The sequence below is a fragment of the Gavialis gangeticus genome, unplaced genomic scaffold (assembly GCF_001723915.1).
Source record: "Gavialis gangeticus isolate Ggan-Ray unplaced genomic scaffold, GavGan_comp1, whole genome shotgun sequence".
NCBI lineage: Eukaryota > Metazoa > Chordata > Crocodylia > Gavialidae > Gavialis > Gavialis gangeticus.
The window spans coordinates 81069491-81089219 of record NW_017729031.1 but is presented as its reverse complement, the minus strand read 5'-3'; the positions used below and the strand labels follow the sequence as shown (position 1 = coordinate 81089219).

Sequence of the window (19729 nt, the reverse complement as noted above, 5' to 3'; positions counted from 1 at the left end):
ATAACTTGTGGCAGAGGTTGATATCTTTTTTTTTTTTTTAGACCAACTAGATACTTGCAAAATTTTTTTTTAAAAATCTGTCGTGTTTTTTTTTTTTTTATTTTGCTGTATGTCTTTATATCTCTATCTGTAGATATTTGCCACAAATTCTGATTCCTTTTGCCTGTAGACCAATATGGCTATAACCTGTATTCCTGAAACATGGTTTTTAAGTGATGCTTAATGCTCAGTAGCCCATTTTACTGTGCATTTGTGTAATAGCACAGTTTTTTACATGACGCTTTAATGCTCAGCAAAATAAGCTACTGTGCATTAAAGCGCACGTGTAGATGCACTTAACTGTCAGGTTGATTCATACTCTTTCAAATGCTTGGGACCATGTAGTCCTATGGAGACTTTCTGTCAGATGGTTTGCTGAAAGGGAGGACAAATGGAGTAGGTCAGTATGCCCTGCTAGGGAAATAAATCAGTAAATACCTTTCTGGTTTAGGTTGTTGATTTTTCTCTTCCATTCCTGTTCACCCTGTACTGTTGCTTGAAAGTCCCCACGTGTCTCTATGCTATGAAAGGATTTCAGCTATTCTAAGCAGTTCAACCACTGCTAAAAGAATAGGCAATGTCAAACTGTGTTCAGGGCTGCTTTAGTGATTGTGTTTGGCCTGAGTTTAGTCATGTTTATTTTGATGCAGTATTGAACATGGTTGCCCTTGTCTATGCTGTCTGCTAAATTCTATATCTAGCAGTTCAGCTGCATCCATTATTGACACTCAAGTTCAGAAATGAGTAGTTTTCTGGGGCAGGCATAACCTAAGTGACATTGTAGAAAGTGCTGTGAACACAAGGATAACAGATCAGTCTTTCCTTTTCTTGCGGCTACATCTTGGAGCTGGATTTGGATGTGCCCACTTAACTCTAGCAGTTTCTTCAGTTTTTCATCTTCTTCTTCAGTAGCATGAGGAAGGGGTGATACTTCTTTCCATTTCCCCTCTTGCCTTGTTTTGCCATAGGTATGAATCTCAGAGAAATGAGAATTTACCAATGTGTTTTAATGCAGATTCGAGAACATGTCTCAGCATGGGGTTTAGATTTTTATTTTTGGAGAAGAGCTAAAACCAAATAAGAAAGCATTGCTGTTACATTCCAGGGTAGTTATTCCATTACCATGAGACTAGTTAATAGAAGCCTCATTAAAATGCTTCTACTAGAAGAAGGGTTTAACTTCAAAAATTACATAATTTGGTGGCATCTGCTAGCACCACCAAAGTTAAGGACCTATTAGTGGTTCCAGTTTTCAGGACTTTAAAACACAGTCATTAAAATTTATTCCGAGTGCAACTTGGCATAGAAAATCTAAGCCCCAAAGGCAATTTTTGTTACATAATTAAACACCCCCCCCAATCTTCCCCATTGTTAAGTTAGAAGACCTAAATATTAAATTTATAGAAATGTAATAGCTTAAGATACTTTAAAAAATAAAAAACAGTAATTTAATCCCAAAAAAGGGTCCTTTGCTATTTTAAGTGAAATTTGTATATTTTCCATTAGATCGTACTTGAATTGTGCTGTAGGATATTTTTTAAAAAAGAACAACGAAATAAGTTAGCTGTTTTATTATTGTTTTAGGAATGTAGCTATAATGGATTTGGATGTGCTTTTTAATATGCATTTTGTGAGGCCACATATTACCTTTGATTTGTGCACGGGACATCCATTGACATCAGTATCTTCTGTATGTGCTTTTTTGTGGGATGAGAAGGCTTTAGGCTAAAAAAAAAAAGAGTGGTGATAGCTTGTGCATACACACAGTTTTCCATCCAAGTCTTCCTTGGAACTTAATTTATACCACTTTGAGGTATGCATTGTCACCCTCACTAGTCAGATGGGGAAAATGAGTAAATATTTATTTAAATGGCTTGCCCAACATGTACGCAATTTAGTGGAGAGCTGGGAATCTAATTATAATATTTTGGGATAGACTGCTATACTAACTAACTCAGCCTACTTACCCTCCTTCCCTCTGTAACAAGGCCATGGCAGCTTCTCATGAGCTAAATGGTTGATAGCGTAGAAAATGTACAGAATTCCATGTTAAAAACTATACAGAAGAGAGAAGCCTGTTTAAATCTAGGCAAGATGACAACCTGTGAGTTCAGGCTGAATTCTCATGCCTACCTAAGTTAGTTGTGCCTAATTTTTTGGGAGCAGCTGATATTTTTATTAGGCATAGGGAATGTTGTCTGCGCTCACATGAGCTCTAGTTACCTGGCAGAGGTGGATGGGAATGTTAAAGATACTGCCTTTTGTACATCTTTGTTTTTGTTTCCAGTTAATCTAACCATATCTTCTAAATAATATTTTGCAAAATCTTATGTAAAGCTCATTTATTATCAAATCATAAGTGTTATTCTGTTGTTAATGGGGAACAATAAGCTGTGTTTCACTTAAGAATCTTTGTCTAAAATCTCTGAGGTGGGGGAAATTCACTTGTCAAGCCAAAGGCTAAAATTTCTAGAGTAGGGAGAGTGGTGATGGTAAGGGACTTGAAGCTACAGAAAGGATTGGAAGCTGTTGTAAGACAAATAATGTCCTGTTGGTTTGCATTTACCATTGACTAAAATGCAATATATAATGAAGCATTTTGTGGCCAGGGATTTATTGAATATTTAGAGCCAGAAAAAATAATTTAGCAGATGGTGAAAGGTACCATGCCTAGTTTTCCCCTCAAAACCTCCAAAAAAGTGAGGCTGCTACTGTTTAAAATTACTAAATGTTTATATATATTTTTTTTTGCTAATTTTGATTCAAAATTATGTGCAGGATAAGGTCTTTTTCTGTCAAATTTCAATCTGAAGCAATTTTTTTGTTTTATAAAGCAAACACCTAAAGATTAGGTGTTTAAATCATGAAAAATGTTGCCAGTAATCCAAAAAGGTGGAGAATTATAGGCAAACATATTGTTTATTTATTTATTGCCTATACAGAGATAATTTTTATTTAGCTAGGATTGTGACACGATGGTCTTGATACAGTCTTTAATTTTAATGCATTGAAGTCTAACGTGTCAATGGATGTTTAGCTCTTTCCATGTAGTTCCAAGCAGTTAGTGGAAAACAAGCTGTGAATTAATTCCTGAGGCCCTCAGTAAAAAGATTTACAGTGAAAGAATTCTCTGCCTCATAATGGGACTGGTGTAGGTTTGTTTGATATTTAAAAGTCTGAAACACCGTAAATTTACCCAAACCAAGCATTTGTTGTAAACAAGTTAACTGCCAACAGCTTTATATTCTGTCAAATTTAATTCTCTTTTAAGATGTATGGATAGCTTGAAAGTGAGGCTTTGAAGACAACTAATACCTGCTGAAGTGTTTGAGCTCTGTCTAGTCTGCTCTTCTGTTTTGCCATACCGATATGGCCTTAACCTAGAAAGTGTTTTGAGACTGAGCACTTTTAAGCATGAAAAGCAATGTGTGTGTTGCATTTTAGAAATGGTATCTTTGCATCTATTCAATTTGCTATTAGTTATCTGGATTTTTAAATCTTAAACTGAACTCTAGATTTTCTGCATATGATCTCATATGACCCCCAGCTAGTTATGCAATGATTTTAATAAAAGTGGTGTTAAGAATAGTAAACTGTCTCTTCAAATACTCAAGGCTTACTCTCCACTTTAAAAAGCTATTTGGAACATAGTAGGTGTTCTCATAATTATAAATTTGTTCAGCTAGTTGCACCTGAATACAAAGCTCTCCTGATTGTTAATAATTGTGTGAGATTTCTATCTTTGTTAATTGTTATACAGTCTCCTTATGCCACTGTGAGTTTTGTGTTGAGCTTCATCTTGCTTGTTGATGTTGCACAATATTATTGTGGAAATGATGCATTTGTTCTGAAGCTGAAGTTCAGGGAGCACGAAAAAGCCCGCCTGCCCAAATATTAAATGTGAGATGTTTCTAGATCTGTAATCTATTGTGTTAGGCAGTGGAACCTTGTGAGGATCCACTCCCTTTTCTTGTGTGATTACTTATTTATAGTTCCTAAGTTGTTATTAGTTTAAAAGAAAAGATAGGAGAGCTGAATAATAATTATATAAGTAAATTCAGTTTTATCCTAATGCGTGAGATGAAGAAAGTGAAAGTGACAAACAAAAGAATCCTGTGATTTTTTTTCTTCCCTGTTCACACTTAATTAAGTTGTTCCCTCAAAGGGGAAAAAACATGCGTGATGAAAAGTGAATTCAAGTAAAATCTCTTTCAGTTTTGATAATTTCAGTTGAGGATGGTAACAGAGGAAACGATACTTTTGTTATATGTACAGTCTTTATCTTGTAGATTCCCCTGAGGTCTTTTTCAGTTATGAATCAGTTAAGATGATATCTTTTGTTACAAGCACTTCTGCACCAAAATGCGTGTGAAAATATTGAACATTTTGCATGTAGAAGGCATGCAGGATTTAGTCTCCTCTGTAATTCAGGTTGTCTCCTGTTAGAAGTGGGATATTACATAAGCTTCGTAATGCTCACTTTTCCATTTTAAATCATAGGCCTCTCTGCAGACTTGATACTGTACTGTCCGTCCACTAGACTTGGGGCGGGGGAGTGGGAATATAGTCACACACTGACTCAAACTCAGTCATGGTTACACTGAAGTCAACAGAATTGTGTTCTTTTGTCCTGTGTGTTTGGGAAAGACTTGTTCTACAGAATGGCCTTTGTTTAGACCCTCTACTAGGCAAAGCCTGTGATGTTGGGTTTTCTGTAGTCTATTACGTTTCAAGAAATGCCTTGCTTTTTGAACATCTAATCATAGATGTTAGCTTTGTCTGTCTGTGAGGGAGATTACCTGTGTGTGTGTGTGCTGTAGAAACTTTTTTTTCTTCACTTTTTTCATTTGATAAAAATCTTTGCACTATAGCATGATTTCCTTTGGGTCTTACACCACCATTTGATCTCAATTTTTAATAATTTCGGTGGATTTAACTCCCAGAAGAAAACATGCTTGTGCTATGAAGTATTCCCACTAGAAATCTGGAAGTCTTAAAACCTTATGTTACTCAGAACTGAGAACTTGGCTCCTTTATTAATTCCCTGCTAGAGAACCCCAGTACAGTAAATCTTTCCATAACACCATGCTGTTGAAATTAATCAAGCTGATGTTTGGAAATTGTTCAAATTAGATTAAATTAAATAATACCTAGACAGAGCTCAAAACTTGCAATGAAGAAAACAATTTTTAATCTGAAAAGATACAATTTTTATTGGCTCATCTTCATATTATATTTATTAGAGCAAAGAGGCAGCGCTTCCCAGTTTGGTTAAATGGAAGGATGGATGGCATTTTAATTTAACCTTATTACCAGCTTTCTGTGTTTTTTTCCTTGGAGATTCCAAACACATGACGGTGGTGGCATGCAGATGGGTGGAAGTCCAGTAGCTATTTACTATTTATTTTGAAACACACTTAGGAACATATCTTACCTGAAAGTAACTGAAAGAACTGGTATAAGATGTTTTAGGGGGCTAGCACCATGCTTTTATTTCAAATTGTCATTTGAAAGAAATACAAAGGGGTGCTCTATTTGTACGCATAACTCGCACTGGTTTCACTACAGTTGTTTGTGTTGTGTGTTAAATCGATCTATTTAAATTGGTATAACCCCTGTGTCCTGTAATGGGCTTAGAAACTTTGAAAGCATTTACAGTAATTTTCTTGAGCCCCTGCTGTCCCTGCAATCCCCTCCCCTCCCCTCAAAAAAACCCAACCAAAAAAACCCTTTAGTTGAAGTGAAGTGATAGATTTTTATTTTTTTAATATATATACAGATATGAGACCAAAACCTTACACTTCTCAACCAAAGATTTTTTTATTTTTTTTTTAGAACAATTTCATATCCACCTTTAATTTTATGGATGCAGTTTATTTACTTGGGAACAGTTCATAGCGAAATGCATCTGACAAGGTGAAAAGCGTGCAGGATGGTACAAGTCTCAAAGGCATAAAATCAGTGGTGCATTCTTTTTAGTCTCACTGCACCTTGGGTGAGATGTAATGCCTTATAGTTGCACAGGTCCCTTTGACTATGGGAACTACCTGGCCTAAACTCCTGTATGTTGCTTTGAAAATATATAAGAAGTTACATAATTTATCAGGGTGCCTGTTGGGAAAAAACTGTCATTTTCCAGTCATACTTAGGACTGTGATTTGATCTCTTCTTTAGACAATTGGGAATTTTTGATGCATACAGAAACTTGTATGAATTATCCCCCCGTTTTGCCATGATCTTGTTTTCCTTCATCTGTTCCTGCTAGTGCTGTATGGGTGCATCAAAGCCCCATCTAAATTTATTAGGAAAGCAGTTAAACAACTATGTGTAAGTTAAATGAACACAATTAAGAAAAAAATCTCCCAGACAACTTGAGCTTTGTATGCCAATGCTGCTTTTATACATTGCTGCTATATTTGTGCTTTATGAATGAAAAATGTTTCTTTTTTATGCTCCATCCAGCCCAGTAACATTCAGATGTGAAAATCAATAGTTTTGTCATGAACTGTGAGATACTCAGACTCACTCACTGAAGTACTCCTGTAAATCTGAAAAATCAAATGCACAGAATTATTTTTTAACACGTGTGTGTGTGTATGTGTGTGGGGGGGGATGGGTACATTTTTTGCCCGATCAGATCTGGGGTGAGAATTGCAGAATACCAAGATTATTGAATAAAGCTCCTCTTGCCTTGCAGCACTATTACATGAAAGGTTTGTTTCATCATCTGTCGTCAGTCTGCCAGCTTTTTGAATGTTGCTTTAAATTTTCTGGCTGGAGCTGATAGTGGACACTGACTAACTTAAACAGCTACACCTTAAGTTCCCTGCTGCGGGGTTGAGGTGGAGCAATGTAATATATATCAGTATGTTGAAGGTGGATTGACTTCTGGCTGAACGTGCTTTCTTGTCTTGTTTTTTAATGTGCTCTAAAGAATGGTAATTTATTCTTAGATCATGTTGATTCATTTTCAGATAATGTCAGGAAGCAGGGACATTTTGAGGTAATACAGCCACTGGAGAAATTATGGCTTTTACTATGTCCATTTCTAAATAGAATGCAAAGCAGGTGGTACTTTTCTTGGAGAAATTTTTGCAGGCAAGGAATGGGATTTATTATCACTCTGCACTAATATAGAATTGGTGTTAAAATTCCAGAGATTGTCACCAGATGCATCAAAATATGTAAGCATTTAGCGGATGTGGTAATTTGCCCTTTGCCCCTCTCCCCTGGTGTTTTTTTAATGTGCAGTTAGCTAGCAGTTTATTATCGTTCTAGTCTCAGAGATGTTCTTGAAAATGTCATTTTTGTAGCAGAGAAGTTTACAGTCACTAGTGGTGAAAAGGACCATTTCCAAAGCTACTATTTGTAGGAATTAAACAAGAGCTTGAGTACTTTGAGTTAGTCTTGCCAGCCCAAAATCAAACCTTGGCCATTTCTATTTTTGGCATTACAGAGAGACTGTAGCTGATTGTGTAACTTGCAGATGGAATCAGTACAATATAGCTTATGTTAGGGGAGGGAAGGACAGGGTTATAGTGTGAAAGGAATCATGAACAGGATAAACAGTGTAACATCATTTTGAGCTTGCACTGGTTCATGCATGCTAATAGACTAAAACATAATTTTAACTTCTGTTTGGCTAGATGTGGAATTTATGGGCAACTAGGATTAATTTCTGCTTTCACTGAAATGAAGAGACACTTTCTTATTTGCTTCAGTGAGTGTGGAATCATTTCTATAGCACCTTTCTGTCAAAGAAGCCCATAGGTGGTGTTATGGTATATGTTCTGGGGTGTGTTATAATTCAGCAGAGCTGCTTCAATTTACCAATCCCATGGTGATACACTAGCATCTACCAGTTAAGAAATAGGAGGAAGAGTGAAATGTCTCTGGGGCTAAGCATAGGCAGTCAGAAAGCCCAAGGCTGAAATGATTCGGTTTTTGCAGGTTAGTCTAAACTGCAGAGATTAAATTGAGAAGGAACTGGATAGACATTCACTTTTGATTCAGGAAATGCAGCCACATACTTTCAGTGGCTCAGGCCAGAAGCTGGGGGGCTCTAGAGCACAGCTTTCTGGCAAGTAGCCAGCATGGACTGTATGTTCACTTCCTCTTCCTGCTGCCCCCAAGGTCTCTGGGATTTGCAGTCTAGAATTACGGCAGCAGGACTCTGCAGAGTTGCTCCTCACTTCCTATTTATGCTTCCAGGTGGCTCTGGGATTTGTAGTCCACAGTTGCAGCTAGCAGTAAGAGTTTTTAGCAGGGTGGGGCCGCACTGTACTCGGGGTGAGGGGGCAGGGTAGAGGGAGGGAAGTTTAGGCTGCCTCCCTGGCCCCAGACACCAGATGGGGTTTACCTGGGGGGACAGTCCCTGCCCTCCTCCCATTCCCCCCAACCCTTCTTTTCTGGAGCAGACAGCCCAGCCCAGCCCAGGGCTGAATAGCATGCTGGAATGCTAGGGGAATGTGACTTAACTTGAACCAGGAAGTGGTCTGGAACAGAAGTTTCATAAACTGGTTTGATCCAAATCAGCTAAGTCTGGTACTACTTCAACCAGGTTTATCTTAAACCAGTTTCAGCCATTCTGAAACTGGGTTATGGTGAACTGAGCTTCTGTTCTGTTGCAGGTTGAAACCAGTTTCTGATCACGTAAACTAGTTTATGTGTAACTTCTGTCCCTAGCTCATCAGTCCCTATATTGAAGGGGTCCTTTAATGCAGATTGAGCAAAATGTAATAGATACTTCTAAGACTTGGAATTCTCAAGGTAGCTCTCAGAGGCTGTACAGTCTAGGGACATGGTTGTCATGGGGGATCTAAATTACCCTGACATCTGCTGGGAGGAGCAGTCAGCCAAATCCTGTCGTTTGTGTAGGTTCTTAACCCGCATGCAGGACCTTCACCTAATGCAGGAGGTCCATGGTCCCACTAGGGGAAATGCCTCACTGGACTTGGTGTTGACTACAGGGGAGGACCTGGTAGGGGAGCTGCAGATTCGTGGTCATCTTGGGGACAGTGACCACCAATCAATCGAATTCACCATCCGGTGTAGGGTGGGTAAGATAACTAGTAGGGTGGAAGTGCTTGACTTTAGGAAGGCTGACTTCAGTGTGCTCAAGAGGGTAGTCAATGACGCACTGCAGGATAGCAGTACTGGCAAGATGGGAGTCCAGGAAGGGTGGTCGTTTCTAAAGGAGGCAATCCATCAGGCACAGAGGGAGATGATCCCAGTATGAGGGAAAAGGGGGAAAGGAGCCAAAAAACTTCCTTGGCTAAACAGGAAAATCCAGGGAGCCTAAGGACAAAAAAGTAGGCATATAGGTAGTGGAAGCAGGGGGAAGCTACCAAGGAGGAGTATACTTATTTAGCCCGAACTTTCAGAGAGGCAGTTAGAAAGGCCAAAGCAACTACAGAGCTGAGGCTGGCAACACAAATTAAAGACAACAAGTCTTTTTTCTGGTATGTAGGGGGTAAAAGAAAGGTGCAGGGAAGCATAGGACTCCTACTAAACAAGGAGCAATTAGTAACAGACAGGGGGGACAAGGCTGAGCTATTCAATGAGTTTTTTGCCTCAGTGTTCTTTACCAGGGTTCTTAGATGGGCATCAGAGGGACACCGGCCTACCAGCTGTCGATGCTGACTTGGTGCAGAGTCACTTAGATGGACTGGATGTGTTCAGATCAGCAGGTCTGGATGAGCTTTATCTGAGAGTACTGAAGGAATTGGCTGCTGTCATAGCAAAACCACCAGCACGGCTGTTTGAGTGCCCATGGTGCTCGGGTTGTGTCCCGGAAGACTGGAAAAGGGCCAATGTGGTCTCAATTTTCAAGAAGGGGAGGAAGGTGGATCCGAATAATTATAGGCCAGTCAGTCTCACTTCCATCCTTGGAAAGGTCTTTGAAAAGATTATGAAGGATCATATCTGTGGGAGTCCAGTGGGAAAAATAATGCAGCAGGGAAACTAGCATGGATTTGTAGCAGGTAGATCATGCCTGACCAATCTGGTTTCATTTTATGACAGGGTCACAAAATGCTTAGACGCAGGAGTAGAGGTAGAAGTCATTTTCTTGGATTTTAGCAAGACCTTCGATACAGTATCTTATCCCGTTCTCATAAATAAATTAAGAGGCTGTGAGATAGATATTTACATGGTCCTGTGGGTTACAAATTGGCTTAGCGGTCGCATCCAGAGAGTGGTAGTAGACGGGTTGGTATTGATCTGGAAGGATGTGGGTAATGGGGTTTGGTACTTGAACCTGTACTCTTCAATATTTTCATCAGTGACTTGGATGTGGGTGTGAAGTGTGCTCTGTCCAAGTTTGCAGGCGATAGTAAATTGTGGGATGAAGTGCAAACTCTGGAGGGTAGGGAATGATTGCAGGCAGACTGGGCCAGGTTAGAAAGGTGGGCAGTACACAATAGGATTCCGTACAACAAGGACAAATGCAGAGTGCTGCACCTGGTGTGCAAAAATATCCAGCATGTCTACTGGCTGGGAAGTGACCCTCTCAGCAACACAGAAGTGCAAAGGGATCTCAGAGTCATAGTGGACTCCAAGATGAAAATAAGCTGTCAGTGTGACAAAATCATAAGCAAAGCTAACTGCGCTTTGTCATGCATCAGCAGATACATGACAAATAGATCGAAGGAGGTGATGCTTCCTCTCTGCGGCATTGGCCAGACCGTAGTTGGAGTACTGTGTCCAGTTTTGGGCACCGTACTTTAAGAAGGATGTTGATAGACTCGAGAGGGTCCAGAGGAGGGCCACTCATATGGTTAGGGGCTTACAGGCCAAGCTCTGTGAGGAGAGACTGAGGGACCTGGACCTCTTCAGCCTCCGCAAGAGAAGGCTGAGAGGTGGTCTTGTGGCCACCTACAAATTCATTAGGGGGACGCAGCAAGGGATCGGAGATGCTGTGTTCATCAGGGCACCTCTTGGGGTAACCAGGAACAATGGTCACAAGCTGACAGAGAACATATTTAGGTTGGATATCAGGAAAAACTTCATCATGGTAAGGGTGGCCAAAATTTGGAATGGGCTTCCAAGGGAGGTGGTACTCTCCCCTACCTTGGGGGTCTTTAAGAGAAGGTTGGATAGGCATCTGGCTGGGGTCATCTGACCCCAGCACTCTTTCCTGCCCAGGCAGGGGATCGGACTCGATGATCTGTTGAGATCCCTTCCGACCCTGGCATCTATGAATCTATGTTCTAGTGGTTTCTTTAAAAGGAGAATTGCCAGCTTGAGATGCAGTTTCTGCTTCATTTCACTTGAGGTGTGCAGTGTAGTAGCACAATAATAATGTTCCTCTTAATATAAAAAATACTTTTGTTCTTCATAGTCATTTACACTACAGTGAAGTAAGATGACCTGTTTTTCTTCCATTGTAATAGATCTAGGGGAGCACCTCTCATCAGATGGTATGTGTGGAAGCTAATACAGTTTGACCCCACAGTAATTTCCAGCATGTTTGGTGGCTCACAAGCATTAAAGAAAAAAAAACCTTTTAGCAAATCAGCAATACAGATGGGAACAAAAAATATCTGTTTACTGTATTGTGTGTGAGAAGGGGGTGCTTTGTGGGAGAGGTCATGTAGGTTATGGCACGTACAGACTTACATACAGTCACAGAGGGAATTTGCAGTAAAGCCAAACAAAATCTAGCCCAAACCTTTTTTTTCTTCCCCCAAGTTTTACTTGTTTATATAGTTTCTCTTGTAGGACTGCTCAGTCTATACCCTAGATTCTCTCTCTAGTCACTCCTACCCTCCTTATGCCAGCATGAAGTAATAAATCACTTGCCTTGGTGAGTCAGCACCTGCTAACAAGTGGAAGGTTTTTGGTGAGTGGTGAGAACCTATTAGAACTTCAGCAGTGTATTCTTGCTGTGTTATGTGAACAAAGTGGGTACTGGCTATATATGTACTAATAACGGCACACTATCTTTCTGGAGGACATAACTGTGTGTGGGAACAGCATTGGTCTTGATGTTTCCACAATATTCATTGAGTAGGGATAGCCAAATTTTGGCAAATACTAAGCTGAAAGACTAGTAGAAAAGTAAACTATTTAAAATTAATGCTGAATAGATCTAAATTTAAATCTAGATTTAAATGAGTCTAGAGTTGTGACTTCTGCTGTTTCCTATAGAGGACCCTTTTGCACTCTAATGAAAACAAATCTAAAGGCAGGTGTTTGCCAGGAAGTATTTTAATTTAATTGCTTTAATAAACAGATAAAGGATTTATTTGTTGATAATTGTTTTAAAACTTTTTACCTAGGTTTGATGATTCCTGTATTTTGTGTGGTGGAGCAGTCGGATACATCTCCTGATTACGATAATCGAGAAGAGCATGCTGAGTTCGTTCTGGTTCGTAAAGATGTGCTCTTTAGCCAGCTGGTGGAGACAGCGCTCCTGGCTCTTGGGTATTCCCACAGTTCTGCAGCTCAAGCACAAGGTATTCAGTGATATTCTTTTCATTTTCCTTGAATTGGCATAAGAAAGCTGCCTTCTATAGCACCTGAGGTCGTTCTGTGTAAGGACGAAGCAGGAAAATTGCTGGTAAATCTTGCAGGCAATTCAATCAGTGCTACTAAAACTAGTCGTGTAACAACCTCAGACTCACTACCTGGTCTGGGAACCATTTTCTGTGTCCTACTGAAGTATGAAACACTGTAATATTTATCATTTGGAGTAAACATGTGTTTGGTTTGATAAGGCAGTAAGTTTTTTGTCTCAAAGAAAATTATGTAGAAGGACCAGATAGACTACCTGGGTGTATATCTAGATAGTGTTATACAATTTGCAGAAAGAAACTTTTCTCCCCTTGTTTCAAGGCCATAATTAACATGATTAACTTGTGTTTAAAATAGTGATATCACACCATTACTTTGTCCCCTATGTTTATATTCGGTACGATAATGTTGGACTCCTTTCATGACTAATAGCTTATTGTATGCATTTACCTCAAATAGTGCTTTGAAATCCTTTGTGAAGCTGCATATTACTGTGCAATTACTGATTTTTTTTTTTTTTTCCCCTCCCCAACCATAGGGACAGTTTAAAATAAAACTCCTTCACCCAGAATTAAAAAAAAACAACCTGATCTAGAAGGCAAAAGAAAACAAGCAGGAAAGAAATCTTGTTGAAATTGTCATCTCTGCATTCCAAGTGAATTGCTTGAATGAATGATGACTATACTTACTTTTCAGAAGAGAAATCTGTAACTTCTAGCCCCATCCTTCCATGGTTTTACAAAACCAGTGTCAGGTTATACTCATTTAGGAATGGCGTTGCTTGGAGATTTGGATGTTAACTGCTGTATTCTCTGTTTCTTTATGAAAAAGCAGTAAGAAAGCTTCAGGTGCATTCAGAATGAGCAGTAGTGGAGTTTGAATCAAACTGTTCTGAAGCTGAGGATATTCTAACATAGTGCTCTGAATGCACGCGTCTGTCCAAACTGTGATAATGATTCATTTCCTTCGTCAGCACATCTGCTTTGTGAGAGGTTCAGTATCTGCATCCAATCAAAACTCATGCAGAGCTATATGAGTTACTGGACTGTTGTTACAGAAAACAACAGTAAAAACAAGGAGAGAAGTTAGGGCGCTTCAGCCCCATCTCTCTCACTTACCCACTCCCCTCCCCCAGTCGTGCCATTTCACTGACACTTTCTTTGAATGCAAAGGTCATTGTATCCTACTGTTTCCAGTGAGCCAGCTTTCTGTTTGACAGCACTATCCATCTCAGTTAACACGGTTGCTCAACATGTTGTGAGCTAACATGTGGAACACGCTGTATTAAGTGGCCAAGATTTGATTCTTGGCACCTACAAAAGGAATGGGCTTTGCAGGGAACCTGCTCCAAGGAGGCATTCCATTGTGCAGCGATCCACGCTGGCTGAGAAACTCGCTGGGGGAAATTCTCCTTTGCAGCACTTTTCTGTTGAGCACACCAAGGAGGACAGTACGATTGACTTACGTAGGAAATTAGCCATTTCTTCTTTGTGTAGTAACTACCATCTTTTCAAAATACAATCTTGGAAAATGAACAGATTAAAATATTATGTCTGTCATTACTAGTATCTCTCTCCTTTACAGGTCTAGTATAATTCCCCTTTCCTGAAGACAGGAAAAGGCATTTATTTAGTCAGGATTTTTTTCATATAAAGCATTAATTCCTGCAGTTACTTTGTATTGGAAAATGTCCTAGATGATATCATACTTAAAATGGAGAAAATACTGTATCAGTATTTATCAGTTCCCAGCTTTGCTTTGTTTTATTTTTTTACCTCACCCAGAAAACTCTGTTCTTCTTAATTATAATAATCACGTATAAAAATAGTGTAGAACATGCCAATTATATCATTTGAAGCTGCCTTTTTTATTGAGTGTGTTATAGGAGAGGTTATCTGTTGGCAAGCTGTAAGATAAGATGCAGGCAAAGCACAAAACTAGCTGGTTTTAAGACGGTTCAGATTCATTGCAAAATTTTGTAAAATAGTATGTGGTGTGAAGATTTATTGGCATGTAAAAAGATTAGTAAAACTGTTTTTCTTTCTGAGCCTGTTTCAAGCCTTTTGGGTCAGGGAAAATCTGCTTCTCTTGTGAGTATTGTTGAGTTTGTTTTTGTTTTTGAAAATATTCACTGACAAGCAATCATTGTGTTCTCTTTACTGATGTTTTGTGAACAGGAAAAAGCTGAATTAAATGGCTGAAGGTACAAGCTAAAGGTTCTCTTATGCTTTCCTAAATGCAATAAATCTCTGAGCAGCTTGCTCCGTAGAAAACTGACTCGGTTACCGACATGAAGAGTTGTCCTGACATTCCCTAGTGCTAAATTAAACATTAATTGGGTAAAGCTTCATGAAGCTACATATAGCCTATGAACTGATGGGTTACCTATCTGTGGGATTACAATTCCAGATACTGTAATCTTCTGGGCTGGAAAAAGGTATATTACTTTTTCCTTTCTTTCCTGATGTTGTCTGGTTCCAGGACGTGAGTGTCAAGGATCATTGAAAGCTTCTGCCTGCTCTTGGAAGCCACCTTTAGAATATATCTTTTTGTGTGTGTTTCCCACTGGAGGTCCAGCTGGAAGAAGAGATGTCATCTGGTTTTTGTGGTAGAATTGTGAGTGTGGTTGTATCAGTTTTCACAATTGTTTTCGTTGTAGCTTGCCAGACTAGGGTAAACAATTTTGAGAGAAATACATGGAAGGATGTAGATGGAATTTCTGAAGATGGACTATTCCTTATTGAAGAAGACTTGTTGTTTCATCACCTCTACCTAGTCCTGAATTATTTGGACAATGGATCTTTACCCAGTAAACAGCTGGTTATAGCATTTTCTATTGACTGTTGTAGTGGAGCCTTTTCCAAGTAACCTTGGCCTCAGGAAAATTTGCTTTGCTGTTGAGAGTTGTGAAAAATCTTCTGCAACAAAATAGGAACTTGTTAACAGCTTGACTGGAGGGTGTGAAATCTGGGAGTGACAATAAAGTTTTAATAAACATTTATGTAGTTTTATTTAATCATTTAAGGCTAGACCTGGCACTAGAAAATCTGCTATATCTTTAGTGCGCAGGACATGTCATTTCTTTACAAGGGCTCTGTGCAGGACATACTATGACATGCTCTCTGCTACTAATTTTGGGGTGGAGGTTGGACATTTCAACTGGGATATTTATGTAAAAAATATAGCCTTTAGGGCTAGTTTTGGATGACCATCAGAATTCAATATTGTGGCCTGCAACTGATCTTTTTTAATAAGAAGAGGGAACTTGCACAGAGACTATAGGTCTCACCAAGGAAATGCTCCACTGAAGATGGATCAAGACATAACTCTGAATGCTGGGGATCATAATTTGCTGCAGGCCCTGGCCCTCCATAGTTAAAAATATAAAGGTAGCGGCCATCTCACTTATTTTATGTGGAGGCCCCCAACTTCTGGATTAGCTGTGGAAGTAGACTCGCTATTACTTTTGGAGGTTTGGGGAGCATAACGCTGATTGAAAACTTTGGCTAACTTTCTGCAATTTTGATTGAAACCAGAGGGGAAAAAATTTAGTCATGTTTTATTTTCCATGGATATTTTTGTTCAGTTCTGTTTGCTAGGCCTGATCAAAGGTTCTTCAAAGAAGCCAAACACTGAATGGGCTGTGCAGACGGTTTAACTTTTGTATTCCCTGAAGATGGTTCTGCTTAGATCAGGATACAGATGTGAGAGACTATTATTTGCTCATATCATAATTGTTTTGTGAAGAAAAAGTATCTGTGCCTGGTGTGATTTTTAGCTGTAGGTTAGAAAAATAGCTACTTAGGAGACATTTCCAATGGCACGGCTGTAGATTTAGAAATAAGGGTGTTGCATGATGTTATTTATTCAAAAAAATCTATATCCATGTCCTGCTCCCTGAAGTAAAACCTATACCGTATAGCTATATGGGTGAGGAGGCCAAGAAGGAAAGGTAAATGGAAATACTGAAGGAAGTGGAGAGATGAGTGCTGCCAGTTGGAGCAGAGAAAATGAGGAAGTCACAAAGGAAATTTTGCTTTTGGGAAGGTGATCACAGAATTGAAGGGACTTGTCCCAGATGCATAATAAGTCTGGCAGGGTCATAAAATAAACCACAGTCTCGCAAGCCATGATACTTTAATGACAATACTCTCCTTTTGCATGGGAGAGGGAGGGCAAACTACTTGGGTCCTACCCTTCCTTTTAATAGCTAATTTGATGCTTTCTGTGATTACTGGATACACTTAAATACTAAAGGGGGAAAAAGCAAAAAGAGAGAAATGACTCCAGTTGCTCTGGGTATTTCAACATTTAGAAAACTAGCAATCAGAAACAATCTGCCAGGTGTTTTAGCGTGTCAGCTTGAATGCTCAGCTCCTTTTGCTTTGTTTAGCTTTTGTGTCATCCTTATAAGTGTATTGCTGTTTTTGGGATTGTTACTACCTATCAATATTAGGAAGGTGTAAATGCTAAGGAGGGAATGGAAATGGCAGAGGTGTTCCTGGAGAATAATGCTAGGAATAGTTGGATGTAACTAATCAAAAGATAATTTTGCATTGAACACAAGGAAACATTTTCTAAGAGCTGGTTTACTTGGACTGTGGCAGGTTTTTACTGCTGTTGAATGCACAGAGAACCACTTTTATGTGTTTATATCAAGAATGAAGCAATAAAAACATGAAAGTGTAGTGGAGCCTTGCTAACTCATACACTCATACTCTCCTAACACTTATTCAAGTAACTGTACATGTAAGTCAGTTGTGCTATCTTATATACAGTTGAAATGGGAAGAAAATCCAAGGTCCTTACCTGGAAGTGTATGCAATCCATTTACAGGTATAGTGAGTTTCTCTGCTCCTCAAAGACTGCTGTCTGGGGTTGCTTGCTGAAGTGTATGAGGGACAGGATCACAAGTTCTATCAATAACAGCACAAATAACAACAGAGTATTTTAGGGAGGTTTTTATATTGGTGAGGTACTGTTTTCACAAAATAGCAATTTACTGGTAAGGTTATGACTTAAACAGTTATGAACAAACTACGTTTCTGATGGTTCTTTCATGTTCTCATTGTTTGTTATTTCTTTTTTGTATTGTGCTAAGTGCCATACAAATGCAGCCCTGAAGAGTTTAAAGTGTTTGTTGGTCTTACACAATTAAAAAGCATGTAGATTATAAATTCATTAGCTTTGAGCAGGGTCTTCAAGTGATTTTTTTTTTTTTGTACAGATGTCCCTCCCCATCCAAGCTTATTTGCTGCTAAATAGAGGTTCTTTGGTAAAGTAACACATCTCATTTTTAACAATTTTTTGTTCTTGGCTCTTTTGAGTAGAAGACCTTTATCTTAATTTGTGATTAACCAGCTGCTTTTCTGATTTAAAATTCAAGATAATCTTTTTTTTCCCCTGGTGGTTTAGGCCATCTCTCTTCTTCACCCTAGCCATGCTTTCCCCACTCCCATTCCCTTCTCAGTTGTCTTCCATTTCTGGAAAAAGGTGGAAGAACAGACTAGAGTCCTCACCATAGCTGGCTGGTGCTGCTGTAATGGGTGTTTGGCACTGAACTGTGAACTAGAAGTCAGTAATGATTTTGAATTGAGCTGTTGGGTAGATCAACATTCTGGCAATGCTATGAAGTTGTCTGGATTAAAAGATTCCTTCTGTGGTCCCCCATCCTCCACAAATTCCCTGGCTTTTATTGTTTTGGGTGGGTTCCTATTGTTGGTCCCCTATCATAGATAAAGAACAGTAGAAAGGTTTCTGTCAAAGGTGGTTTCAGGTTTCTTGGCTTGTTCACCTTAGCTAGGGACAGACATTCAAAAAGCCTGAGCTTGAATTGATTCAATCTTTGCAGGTTAGTTTAACTTGACTAGGCTAAACTGATTTGTAACTGTACACACATCCCACAAATGCAGCCACATGCCTGCAGTGGCTTAGGCTAGAAGTCAGGGGTGGGGCGCGCTGCAGCAGCCCTCCCTTTCCTTCCACAGTGCCAAGCTGGGGGGGGGGGCAGGCCCTGCCAGTCCCCTGATTAGGGAGGGGTTTCCCCTCCCTCCTTAATAACAGAGCATTTATCACCATTGTTATTAGCATTTAACGCCCCATCAGAAAACAGAGTCCCTCTCATTAGTTCAAGCTCTTCTTAAACAACTTTTTCCAAGGAAGGGAACATTTCAAGGAGGGACATTACCAGCTACCTGTTACTTAGCTCCAAAAAGGACACAGTCCTGTCTGCCTTTGTCTTGTCTGCCACCGTAGCTGGCTTGTGGTCTGCTAGTTAATGCTGAGAGGTGTGTGTGCAAGTCTGAGGGGATGGGGGATCCCTGCTTAGCAGGGAGTGGTGAGGGAAGGTGGGCCATCTGGGGGAAGCCAGGCAGATGCCTGCAGTCTCTGCCAGAGCTCCAGCCAGGGAGCAGAGGGCCAGGGCCAGGTCTGCTATGGAGCAGAGACCCTAGCCCAGAAAGCATGGGGGATGCTGGGGGGGTATCTGGTTTAACTTAAACCAGAAAGGGGTCTGGGACAGACATTGCATAAATCAGTTTGACACGAATAAGTTAAGTCTGATACTATGCTCAGCCGGGTTTATCTCCAACTGGTTTCAGCCATTGTCAGACTGGTTTGTGTGCACTGAACATCTGTTCTGTTACAGGTTTAAACCAGGTTCTGATCACTTAAACTGGTGTATGTGTAATGTCTATCCCTAGCCCTTGAAAGTTCTTGCCTACCCTGGAACACTTGATGGCAACTAGATGGTAGGATTCTATTGCTAGAACCACAAATTAGAGCCCCACAATTAGGAGGGAAAGGACTTTTATTCATGCTTCTGCTAAGTATCTTTTGCTTTTTTGTTTTATATGCACTTAATTTCATTGTCTAATAAAGGCTTGGATTAGAGGGGCACTTTTGTTAAAAAAAAAAAAAAAGTTCAACCCCTTCAATTCAGGCACAAGAGCCCTCTGTAAACTTCACTGAGGACTCCCCCCATCTTTTTTTTTTTTTTTTAAATCTGTCAAATCCATTGAAAGCCAGGCTTAAGACTTTTGGTAAGGTAAAATATGAATGGTTAGGTAAAGTATAAGCCTGAAAAATCTTACTTGTGGAAAAATATACATTTCAGTCTTTCTTCCCCTAGACATAAAGAAGCAATAAAACATAAATAAACTGTACCCCCCCCCCC

General features: G+C 39.6%; 1 protein-coding gene and 1 long non-coding RNA gene across 10 annotated transcripts in view; one reads left to right on the top strand and one right to left on the bottom strand.

Moving 5' to 3' along the window:
• Positions 1-19729, top strand: part of SATB2 (SATB homeobox 2) — a 197697-nt gene that overhangs the window by 13899 nt on the left and 164069 nt on the right. For 8 of the 9 annotated variants that reach the window (XM_019523164.1, XM_019523163.1, XM_019523161.1 and 5 more), the window contains one exon: positions 12321-12497. In XM_019523164.1, the coding sequence (XP_019378709.1) occupies positions 12321-12497 (177 nt within the window). Of the gene's footprint in view, positions 1-11735; positions 11882-12320; positions 12498-19729 lie in introns of those variants that run through there. The other variant, XM_019523160.1, reaches the window with a different exon arrangement.
• LOC109301882 lies at positions 272-12404 on the bottom strand. The gene is made up of 3 exons (XR_002098655.1): positions 12317-12404; positions 1687-1764; positions 272-414 (listed from the first exon to the last, which is right to left on the bottom strand). It is a non-coding gene; the product is annotated as an uncharacterized LOC109301882 (long non-coding RNA).